This window comes from Phyllostomus discolor, chromosome 9 (assembly GCF_004126475.2).
Source record: "Phyllostomus discolor isolate MPI-MPIP mPhyDis1 chromosome 9, mPhyDis1.pri.v3, whole genome shotgun sequence".
Taxonomy (NCBI): domain Eukaryota; kingdom Metazoa; phylum Chordata; class Mammalia; order Chiroptera; family Phyllostomidae; genus Phyllostomus; species Phyllostomus discolor.
In genome coordinates this window covers 94,945,844-94,957,716 of record NC_040911.2, presented here as the reverse complement: position 1 = coordinate 94,957,716, position 11,873 = coordinate 94,945,844, and the positions used below count along the sequence as shown (strand labels likewise).

The following is an 11,873-nucleotide window of genomic DNA, read 5'->3' as shown; positions in this document are numbered from 1 at the left end:
TACACCCAAAAAACAAAGATGATTTTGGGCAAAGTTGGGAAATTATACACTAAATGCATCTGAGGGTCTTCCCAACACTGACATCTGTGGCCACTAGTTGCAGTGCAAATCCTCACTGAGACCTCAAACCAACCACAAAAGTTGGTCCAGCAGACTAGCAGTTGCTGGGAGCTCTATGCTAAACTCCGTGTAGAGGCCCGAAGACTCTCTGGCTCCACCTTCTGGGTTCCCAAGTGGGCCCGCTTGCCGAGGGTAGCTCGAGAGAAGGACAAAGTCGCCACCTGCTATTCTACTTGAGCTTCCCATGTGGAGCCAGAGGCTGCAGATACCCCAGCCGGGTGGCCTCTTGTGTCCATGGTGCTTGTGCCCATGGAGCTTGGTGGAGTTGGCAGCGTCAAAACTGGAGGCAGTGGTGTGAATAGTAATTAAGAACTAGAGTTCTCCGTTTTTTCAAGACTGTATTCCTTTTTAGAAAGAGGGAAAAGGAAGGAGGAAGAGAAACATCAATGTCCGGTTGCCTCTCACACACTCCCCACTGGGGACCTGGCCTGCAACCCAGGCATGCCCCCTGACTGGGAATCGAACCAATGACCCTTTGGTTCACCGGCCAGTGCTCAGTCCACCGATTACTGGCTGGCTCAGTCCAGCCAGGGCTAGAGTTCTCTGATAAAGTAAATGAGTAATTGGTGTTGGCGAGGATGAGGAGAAAAGGGAACCCTGATACACTTGTTGCTGGGAGTGTAAATTGGTGCAGCCACTGTGGAAAATGTACAGAACTACCATGTGATCCGGGTGTTCCACTTCTAGATACCGATCTGAAGAAAACACTGATTTGGAAAGATAAACAGCCCTATGGTTATGTTTATTACAACATTGCTTACAATAGCCAAGGTATGGAAACAACCCAAATATCCAATGGTCGAATGGATCAAGATGTGATACAGGCATACATGCTGAAATAACTGCTCCACCATAAAAAAGGAAATTCTGCCATTTGCAACAACATGGGTGAACCTTGAGGGTATTATGCTAAAATAAGTCAGAGGAAGATAAAATACCACATGATTCCACTTACATGTGGAATCTTTTAAGAAGTTACAACAGATTGGTGGTTAACGGGGAGGGGGTTGGTGTGGGCAAGATGGGTAAAGGTAGTCAGTTGCTGGTGATGAATAGTAACTAGACTTCCTGTGGTGATCAGTTTGTAATGTATGCAAAGTTTGAAGTACTCTGTTGTACATCTGAAACTAGTATGCTATATACCGGTGTTACCTCAGTTTTAAGAATAACTGGGTTTCACTCTGGCAGGCTAGCTCAGAGTGTCATCCCAATAGGCCAAGGTTGCAGGTTCCTTCCTTTGTCAAAGCACATACAAAAACAACCAATAAGTGAGTAAGAGGAACAACAAAGCGATGTCTCTCTCCACTACCCGGTCTCTCTATTCTCTCTAATCAGTTAAAAAATAGGCTCTGGCAGGTGTAGCTGAGTGGATTGAGGGGGGGCCTGCGAACCAAAGGGTTGCCAATTCAATTCAGGACACATGCCTGGGTTGTAGGCCTGGTCCCCAGGAGGGGGCATGCAAGGGGCAATCACACATTGATGTTTCTCTCCCTCTCTCCTTCCCTTCCCCTCTCTCTAAAAATAAATGAAATCTTTAAAAAATTAAATAAATAAAAAATAGGTTTCTCATCAGACTGGGTTCAAACCTTCATCTCCTCACTTGCCACGCACAGTAAAAACCTCTCCATCCTTGTTTCCACTACCTTAAAGCAAGCCCCGTTATTTTAAAACTTTTTGTTAGGGTGGCACACACACAGAAATGTGCACAAAACAAATGTAAAAACACTGATTTGGCCCTGACTGCTGTGGTTCAGTGGATTGAGTGCCCACCTGTGAACTAAAGGGTCCAGGGTTCCATTCCCAGTCAGGGGGCATGTCTGGGTTGCCGGCCAGGTTGTCACTAGGGGGCGTGCGCGAGAGGCAACCACACGTGGATGTTCCTTCCCTTCCCTTCCCCTTTTAAGAAACTAAAACACAGCTCAAGGTATTGCCCAGCAGAATTCCCCAGTGGGGTAATCACTCTCCCCACCATTGCGATCGTTTCCTTGCTTTTATAGTTCACCACCTAAGCCTGCATCCCTAAACACTACAGTTTTGTTTTGCCTGTTCTGGAACTTAATGAAAATGGGATTATACAGTCCTAATTTGTGTTTTCTTTTGCTCGGCATCACACTTGCAAACCCATCCCTGTGGTCGCAGGTAGCTGCAGTTCATTTTCACGGCCGTATTCCATCTTCCAATGTCTAGCTACTGCACCATTGGGGGGTGGTTGAAGATCCCTGCCCCCACCTCTTCTCTGAATTACCACAGTAATCTTCAAATTGGGCTTCCGGTCCCCCAGCCTTGTTTCTCTCCTAGTCGGCGATCCACCCGGCAGTCACAGGGCTCCCTTTAAGTCTGCTCGTGTTGCAAGTCAGACCGAGTAACCGTGGGCTTGAGAACCTCGAATGTCTCATTGTTGTCTGCAGGATAAGTCCCAAACCCTCAACCTGGTTCACAGTGAGCGGTACCATGGCAGAGCGTCTGTGATGGGCCGTGCCAAGCATTTGACGTACACTCGTGTTTCTCACAACCTGGAGCTTCAAACCATCTCTCCACCCAGTCCCAGCCATCTTGAACTACCTAAGTGTACCAGGTTGTCTCTTGACCCTGGTCTTTGCATATGCTATTTACTCTCACTCTTCCCACTTTGCCTAATTCAGCCTTCAAGTCTGAGCTTACGTGTCACCTCTACCAGGCAGCCTTCCCTGAACTCAGCTGCCCCCAGGCCAGGTCACGTCCCCTCTTCTGTATTTCCATGTAGGCCTGTGCTCAGTGTCTGTCCATTCTTTTCATCCACTAGGCTGTGACTGCCTGAGCTCAGGGCCAAGGCTGTTGTCCCCTGTGGGCCTGTGCCCAGTGCTGTGCCTGACACTCTAAATACTGCATTTGTTGACTGTGGACAGAGCACATGGATTGAAGGCTGGGTGACTTTTTCAGGTAACCGCGTTTCTATTCCAGGTTCTAGTTTCTGTGATGGGAGCACCAAGGCAGAGCCCTTTGGGATGCCAAGAAAAGCACAAGCCACCCACTGTGGCCGAGTCCCTGCCAGCAGCCCAGTGTCCTCTGCTCCCAAGATGGGGATGAACAGGTCGAGCAAAGATCTTGGGACTTTTAAGCTCTCCACCGCCTTTTCTGGACTAAAGCCTCTCTGGACAGCAGGACTGGGTTGGGAGAGATGGGTAGGATAGGCGGGGCTTCTCCAGCAATGGCCAGTCCTGGCTGGGAGCCTGCCGTCAGGGCCGCTGAGGACCCGGGCTCAATGCAGGACGAAGCAGAAGCAGAAGCACGCAGGCGGAGGTTGCCATATGCCTTCATCTCCTTATTCCTTCCCACTGCAGTAAGAAGCTGCTGAGAGGGAGCCACACATTCGAAGCCCTGGGGCCCTGGTGGTTTGGGAAGGGAGGCCGCAGCATGATCCTGTTCCAGGCTGCCCCCGCCCAGGCTGGGCCTGAGCTGCCAACCATCGGCCCCGTTCTGCAGTTTAAATAACACTGAGGCAGTTTCCAAGGCGAGCAGGCGTGGCCCCAGGCAGGCTGTGGGAGGGAGGCTTCGCCCCGAACTGTGGTTTCCACAGGGAGTGGCTCTCTGGCCATTCTGGGGCCACATAAGAGAAGCCATTTAGGCCAGGAATAGATGAGGGGCACGGCGCGTCTGGCCTTCCCGTCCCTGCTGTCAGTGTCTGATGTGGTGTCACGCTCCCTCTCATTTCCTCACTCAGCGTGGCCCTCAGACCAGAGGACCAGCACTAAATAAGGTAGACTCTTTACCCCCAGGGAGCCCGCAGAGGCGTGGGGGAGGCAGACCATAAATAAACCCTCAGCGGCAGGGAGATAAGGGCTCCTTTGGGATGTCCAGGGGGTGGGCATGCAAACTCGAAGCCTTTGGAAGAGATGACCATGAGCTGCATCTTGCAGGAAGAATAGGATTTTCCAGGTGGGCAAAAAACGGGGAAGAATGCAGCCGTACCCAAGCCTGGGGTTGCAAGAAGGCACAGTGTGTTGGGAGAATGAGCCAGCCCAGCACCGCCAGGTACCGGGGCAGGTGCAGGGCAAACCAGAGCCTTGGAGTCAGGTTCTGTTTTGGGTGAGCGCTCAACCTCCCTAACAAGCTGTTTGGGCAGCTCAGGGTAGGGGTCGGGGCACCCCTGGTGGTCCTGGCCATGGTCCCACCCATTCCCTCTGATGCCCACTGTTCTATTTTGGGCACAGTGGCCAAGAGCCAGGATGTTTATACCCATACGAGCTGAGGCAGCAGAATCAAATCTAAGACTTCTCTAAACAAGAAGCCCGGGTGACAGCTGGCAGCTTCCTGAAATTCTAAGATCGGAGGAAATTTTGACCCAGAGCTGTAGTGGGGGATGGGAGGGAGGGTACCGATGGGGCCTGGGTCCCAGCCAACGGGGTCATAGGACACTCAGCTTCTAACCCAGAGATCTCAACCCTGGCTACGAGAGACCTTTTTAACAGCTTTATTGGTGTATAATTTCCATACCACTAGATTCACCAGTTTCAAATAGACAATGCAAAGATCTTGAGTAAATTTACATCTTTGCACAACCATCACCACGATTCAGTTTTGGAACATTTCCATCACCCCAAAAGATCTCTTGGGACTATTTGCAATCAACCCCTCTCTCTGCATCCCACGCCCCCCCACCCCCGTCCCAGACTAACCACTGATCTGCTTTCTGTCTTTACAGAGTTGCCTTTTTCTGACCTTTCATTTGAATGAGATCATACAAAATGGAGCCTTTATATCTCGCTTCTTTCATTTTGCGTAATGTATTTGAGATTCATGCATGTTGTGTATAGCAGGTGTCAGGAGTTCATTCTTCTGCGTTGCTGGACAGTATTCCGTTGTACAGATATACCACATTTTGTTGATCTGTTTATTAGCAGCAAATGGACATTCGGGTTGTTTGCGCTTTTGAGCTATTATGGCTAAAGCTGCTATGAACATTCGAGCACAAGTGTCCGTGTATGCATACATTTTCCTTTTCGTTGGACGGACGATATAGGCCTCCTGGTAAGGACCTCGGAGTGGAATTGCTGTAGAACACATTTATGTTTAACTTTACAGGGAGCTGCCAGATGTTTGCCAAAGCCGTTGCACCATTTTAACATTCTTAGCAGTGAAGCATGAGCATCCTTGCCGATACTTGTTATTGTCAGTCTTTTTAAATTACATTCTGCTGAGGAACTTTGTAAAAAACACCCACTGGGGCCCTGGCTGGCGTAGCTCAGTGGATTGAGCGCGGGCTGGGAACTAAAGTGTCCCAGGTTCGATTCCCAGCCAGGGTACATTCCTGGGTTGCAGGCCATGACCCCCAGCAACCGCACATTGATGTTTCTCTCTCTCTCTATCTCCCTCCCTTCCCTCTCTAAAAATAAATAAATAAAATCTTAAAAAAACAAAAACAAAACAAAACACCCACTGATGCCCAGGCTCCATCCCAAACCAACTAAACCAGAATCATGGGGTCTGGGGTCTGGGGCCCAGGCACGGGTATTTAAAACAGAACAGAACGAAGCCAAAAACCTTGTCCCTAAAAGCTGCTCATGTGCAGAAGGGCTGAGAGCCCTGATTTTAGGTCTGATTTCTGTCCTCCTGGGCACTGAGAGGGAGCTCCTGCTGGCCAGTGGCCTCTCCCAGACTGGGAAGCACGTGGGCTTGTGGTCCGGGAAACCAGATGGCCCCCAAGAAGGGACATGTGCAGTCCCAGAGCAGACGGGCCTGCTGGGAGCGAGGTGGGGAGGACCTCGGATTGCAGCAAGAAGGCCTGACTTGTGCACAGCCAGCTGAGATGCTGAGGGGTTGGGGTACCTCCCCCTCCTACGACCTTTGGACCGTTCGGGCTTCTGAAGAGACTGGGACAGCAGGACACTCCTGGCTGCAGACCGGCTGCAGGCAACCCCGGAGAAATGCAAGGAATTGAGCGGAGTCGGCGGGAACTACAGGGAGCTTAGTGGCTCAGGGGGATAATCCGGCCAGAGTCACGCAGCCTGGGGGACAATCTCTTCTTTTCAAAGGGTCCAAAGATCATAATAACCACCCACACCCCAGGTACCAGACCCTGTGCTGGGCACTGGGGAGCCAGCTGTGAATAAATGTCAGCCTCCCACCCTCATGGAGCTTGCAGGCTCCCAGAAGAAACAGGCAACACAGAATTAAACAGAATGGCAGGTAACAGTGACGGGGCCTGTGGGCGTGGTGACGTCTGAGCAGAGATCTGAGTGACTAGAGGAGGCCAACTATGCCCGGGTCTCCATGCCAAGACGTACCTGGTAGAGGGAAGAGTTCATGGAAAGCTCCAGGCTGAGCGAGGTTGGCGTTTTCCGAACAGTGGGAGCAGGTGGAGCGGTAAAGAGGAAAGAGCGAGGTCACGGCCAGAGCCCAGGTTTTGTTTTGTGTGCAATGGGGAAGCGGGGCAAGTGGAGGGTTTCGAGCAGGGTAGTAAAATGCTATGATTTCTATTTTTGTTTTTTAAAGATTTTATTTATTTATTTATTTTTAGAGAGATGGGAAGCGAGGGAGAAAGAGAGGGAGAGAAACACTGATGTGAGAGATATATTGATCGGCTACCTCTCCCACGCCCCCAGCTGGCGACCTGGCCCGCAACCCAGGCATGTGCCTTGACTGGGAATCGAACCTGCGACCTTTTGGTTTGCAGGCTGGTGCTCAATCCACTGAGCCACACAAGCCAGGGCTGATTTCTGGTTTTTTGTGGGTTTTTTAAATATTTATTTATTTATTTTTAGAGAGGGAAGGGAGGGAGAAAGAGAGAGAGAGAAACATCAATGTGAGGTTGCTGGGGGCCGTGGCCTGCAACCCTGGCATGTGCCCTGGCTGGGAATTGAACCTGCGATACTTTGGTTCACAGCCCGCGCTCAATCCACTGAGCTACGCCAGCCAGGGCTGATTTATGGTTTTGTTTGTTTGTTTGTTTGTTTTTTTATAGTACAAAATTTTTATATTTAGAATTAGCCAGCTGGACTCAGTTTAGATGATCCCAATTTTGTTGGCAACATCCAAAGCATCATAGTCTGGAGCCAGTCGAACATATGCCTTCTTCTCCCCATCAGGTCTGATCAGGGTGTTGACCTTGGCCACATCAATATCATACAGCTTCTTCACAGCCTGTTTGATCTGGTGCTTGTTGGCTTTGACATCCACAATGAACACAAGTGTATTGTTGTCTTCTATCTTCTTCATGGCTGACTCAGTAGTCAGGGGGAACTTGATGATGGCATAGTGGTCAAGCTTGTTTCTCCTGGGGGCGCTCTTCCGAGGATATTTAGGCTGCCTTCGGAGCCGCAGTGTCTTAGGCCTTCTGAAGGTGGGTGACGTGCGGATCTTCTTCTTTTTGTGGCTGTGGACGCCTTTTAGCACTGCTTTCTTTGCCTTGGCTTCGGCTTTGGGAGGGGCAGGGGCTTCCTTCTTCGCTTTGGGCGCCATCTTCATGAAAAGGCTGATTTATGTTTTTAAAGACAATTTTGGTTGGTGCAGGAAGACTAAACCTAGAGGGGCAATAGTGAGTCAGGGAGATAAGGCGAGCTGTCCAGGCAATAAAATGAAAATGGCTTGGACTAGCATGTGTTGTCGCAGATGGGGAGGAGAAAGTATAGATGCGGGGCAGCTTTTGGAGTTGGGGACACCATTATGCACTGAAATGGCATAGAGAGAAAAAAGGAGTCAAGCATGACTCCTATGGTTTTGACTTGAGCGTCTGGGTGAAGGATGGTGCTGTGATCTGCAATGGAGCACGCAGAGGGGAGCAGCATTTATTACTGGGGCGGGGTGCGGGGGACGGGGTAGGGGTGATAAATTGTGGGTCCAGCTGGGTGAAGAGAGTGGGAGAAGCTGGAGGGCTCTGACGTCTTCATGGTTCCTGGCTGGGGGCGTTAGCAATCCCTGTCACATCAAAGCCTGTTTATGTGAATATGTATGCAGTATTAGAGCATCTTGGAAAAAAAAATTCAGGATGCTGGAATGTGTTGGGGGCTTCTGGCAACCCTTAGGAGCCCCCTGCGAAGTTAAGAGACAAGCTTAGGCTGAAGATGGTGGCCCATCCTTATCATCAAAAGGCAAAGCCCTGGCTGGCGTAGCTCAGTGGATTGAGCGCGGGCTGGGAACTAAAGTGCCCCAGGTTCGATTCCCAGCCAGGGTACATTCCTGGGTTGCAGGCCATAACCCCCAGCAACCGCACATTGATGTTTCTCTCTCTCTCTCTCTCTCTCTCTCTCTCTCTCTCTCTCTCTCTTCCCTCTCTAAAAATAAATAAGTAAAATCTTTAAAAAAAAGTATATTAAAAAAAAAAAGGCAAAGCCACTCCCTCTTGTTGCCCCCTCGTTTCTCCTTACTTTGAAATTTTATTACTGGCTTATGAACATCCTGATAGCGCTGCTACAGATCCTCCACCCTTTTCGCTCATGAGTCGTGAGCGACTCATAAACACAGGGCAGGAGGCTTCGAGGACCTTAAGAAAGAGGCCCCAGGAGTCATCCGAGTCTGCTAGCAGGCTGCAAGAGGCATAGAAACCGGGAAGAAGAGCGGAGCGCGAAGACAACAAAGGAGAAAGAAATCAGAGAGACAGGGAGCTGCCGGAGGCCAGCACCTGAGCCGAGCGGTGGAGGTGCCAGGGGCAGCTTGCAAAGAACCCAAGAGAAGGTGGCGCAAGGCCCTGCGAGCAGCATTCAAATTCTTGAGTTTCAGACTTGGAAGGGCCTTTGGGGACCAGGTGGCCGTCTCTTTCCACAGAAAAAGGAACTGGTCTGCAAGGAGGAAATGGGAAAGAAAAGAAGAAACAAAATAACCAGGTCTCCAAGGTTTAGAAACCACAGAAAGAAGTCAACAGCTCTGTGCTGAACTTAGAAAGCCCAGCCCTCTGTTTCCCAGCCCTTCCGTTTGATAAATGTCTGGCCCGGTTTGCTCCTGCTGCTTTCTGGAAGCAGGAGGTCCTTCTGTCTGTTTGGGAGATACAGTCAAGGTCTCCTGGCCCGACATCTGCCCCCCATCATACATACACACACTCCTCCCCTCGTTCCAGCTGGGGCCCCTCTCACACGCTCCCCGCTCACCCGTGCTGACCAACCCCAGGCACATACGCTGCAGTGCACGGCCTCGGGCAGAGTGAGAGGGTAGAGGGTCCCTTCCTGAGGGGCAGCTTGGGTGGGCACTGGGGGTGGGGGGATGGTCAGGAGGGGAGACAGGCTGACGCAGCTTCTCCAAGCCACGCAGGGATCCAAAGAAAACACAGCTGGAGACGGGGAAAGGGAGTGCGGAACCAGGCTACGCATGTTGACAATTTAGGAAGAAATCCAGCTTGGTATCCTGTGGTGGGCGGAGCCTGTTTACTTACTTGGGCCGGTTACTTGCTCTCGCTGTATCTCAGTTTCCCAATCTGCACAACGGGGGCCGTAATAGCCATCTCACAGGATTGCCGTGAGGATTCCACGGGGTCATTGATGAAGAAAGACGGCAGAATGCAGTGGTTAGGAGCACGGGCTCTGGAGCCAGACCGACTTGACTTAAACGTAATGGCTTAACATTAGTCATGTGCAAATGCACAGCTAGGCATGAACTTGAACCTGTGCATCCAGTATAGGGAACAATATTTAAGAAAAGAGTTTGTATCTCTCAGATCAGCCACGACCTCTGCAGGGTTAATTAACCTCTATGAACCTCAGTTTTCTGGTCTGTAAAATGGGATGATGATACCTATCTTATAGGATGTTATGAAGCTTAGCTGAATTAATACTTGTAAAGTTTTTAAGAAGATTTTGTTATTTATTCTTAGAGTGGAAGGCAGAGGAAAGAGAGGGAGAGAAAGATCTGTGTGACAGAGAAACATTGGTCAGCTGCCTCTCACACACACCCTCCAACCAGGGACTGGCCCAAAACCCAGGCATGTGCCCTGATCCAGAATCAAGTCTATCACCTTTCGCTTTGCGAGATGACGCCCAACCAAATGAGCTACACCACTCAGGGCCATAAAGTTGTTGTTGTTAAAATAACTAGTTAATACTAATCACCAGAGATATTTATTGAGCCCTTTAGTGTGCCAAGTACTAGGTTCAGCACTTTATCTACTTCATTACATTAAAATCCCCCTGCCACCCAGAGAGGGAGGCAGGTACTAGATCATCCCCATCGACAAATGTGGGACCTGAAGCTCATAAGGAGATTGACCTTTGAACTTACTGTAGAACTGCAGCCGGTGGGCTGAATCCAGCGAGCTGCCTGTTCACTGAAATACCGTTTATAGTTGCTTCCGTGCTACCGTGGTGGAGCTGAGCCGCTGTGTCGGAGACTGGAGGGCCTGTGAAACCTAAAGTGTGTGCTACCTGGCCCTTTACAGGCAGAGTTTACTGACCTCTGCTCTAGAAAGTGGCAGAAGCGGGACTAGAACCAGGTCCGTCTGATTCCAAAGTACCTAGCTGCTTTGCTACCGTGTTTCTGTTTTTGTTATTAAGATTTTTATTTATTTTTAGACAGAGGGGAAGGGAGGGAGAAAGACAGAGAGAAACATCAATGTGTGATTGCCTCTCACACACCCTTACTAGCGACCAGGCCGGCAACCCAGGCATGTGCCCTGACCAGGAATCGAACCTGTGACCCTTTGGTTCACAGGCTGGTGCTCAATCCACTGAGCCACACCTGCCAGGGCTCTACCTTGGTTTTTTTTTTTGGTGGTGGTGGTTTTCTTGTTGGTGGTGGTTTGTTTATTTGGTTTTTGTGGGGTTTGTTTTGTTTTCGTTTGTTTGTTTTGTTTTTGCAATATTTCTGTGCCGACTGCACAACAGAGGCTAGAGAAGCCTTTCTTTCCTGTCCCTTTGAGTGCTGAAAGTCTCCCTTCCCTCTTCAAAGCCAGGAGTAAAAGTGGAGAGGGACTCGGGGATTCTGATCTCTCCATCCCTCAAGCCAAGTTTGGGAAGAAAGGAGAAACCCACATGAGGGAGGGAGGCAGGCCGAGTGGGCAAGTCCCTGGAAGCAAGGCCCGCGACGGTACTGTATCGTTTTCCAGCCCAGCCCAGGCCTGCGTTTAGAAGCAGCTGGCCTGAGGCTGGCGAGGTGCAGGAGTCGAAAAAGAATCCCAGGATGGTGCAGGAATCCTCTGCCCCCGGGGACACTGGAGGACTCCAAGATGGTTCAGTCATGCCACAAATGTTTATTCAGTACCTCCTCTGTGCTGGACACTGTTCTAGATGCCGGGAATAAGTGGTGAGTCAGGTCCCAGCTGTCCACGTCCCCAGTAACGTAATAAACCAACATTAAGTCCAAAGAGGATCTACGAAGAAAACAAAGCAAGCTGATGTAATTGAGAGTGACTGCTGGGTAGGCAGGGAAGGCCTCTCTGAAGACGTGCCGTTTAAGCTGAGACCGAAAGAACAAGGAACCAGCTCCAGCTGGTGGAACCATCAGGTGGAAAAGCATTCCAGCCCGTGGGAACAGCAAGGGCAAAGGCCCTGAGCATGCAGAATGTAATTTGCATGTTCAAGGAACAGAAAGGCCAGTGTGGGTGGAACAGAATGAAAAGGGGGGAGGGGGTGCAAGACAAGACCGGGTAGGCCCTTTCACAGGCTGGAACATCAGGCCAGGGAAGCTGGAGTCTATTCATGTGTGATGGAAAGCCACCGGACGGATGATGGCTAATGAAGCTGATGATTGTAGCTAACATTTTGTGAGCCCTTACTAAATGCTAGTTGCTTATAAAGCCCTTTAAATGCCCTAACTCATGTAATCCTCACAAGCAGTCCAGATGAGGAAACCGA

The 11,873-nt window shown here is 50.3% G+C and overlaps 1 protein-coding gene across 1 annotated transcript; it reads right to left on the bottom strand.

The window, feature by feature from the left end:
- Positions 1 to 7,066: 7,066 nt before the first annotated feature.
- LOC114506386 (60S ribosomal protein L23a-like) lies at positions 7,067 to 7,573 on the bottom strand. The gene has a single exon (XM_036009898.1). It carries the CDS (start codon positions 7,561 to 7,563, stop codon positions 7,102 to 7,104), a length of 462 nt encoding a protein of 153 aa, XP_035865791.1. The 5' UTR covers positions 7,564 to 7,573; the 3' UTR covers positions 7,067 to 7,101.
- Between the last annotated feature and the right edge of the window lie 4,300 nt (positions 7,574 to 11,873).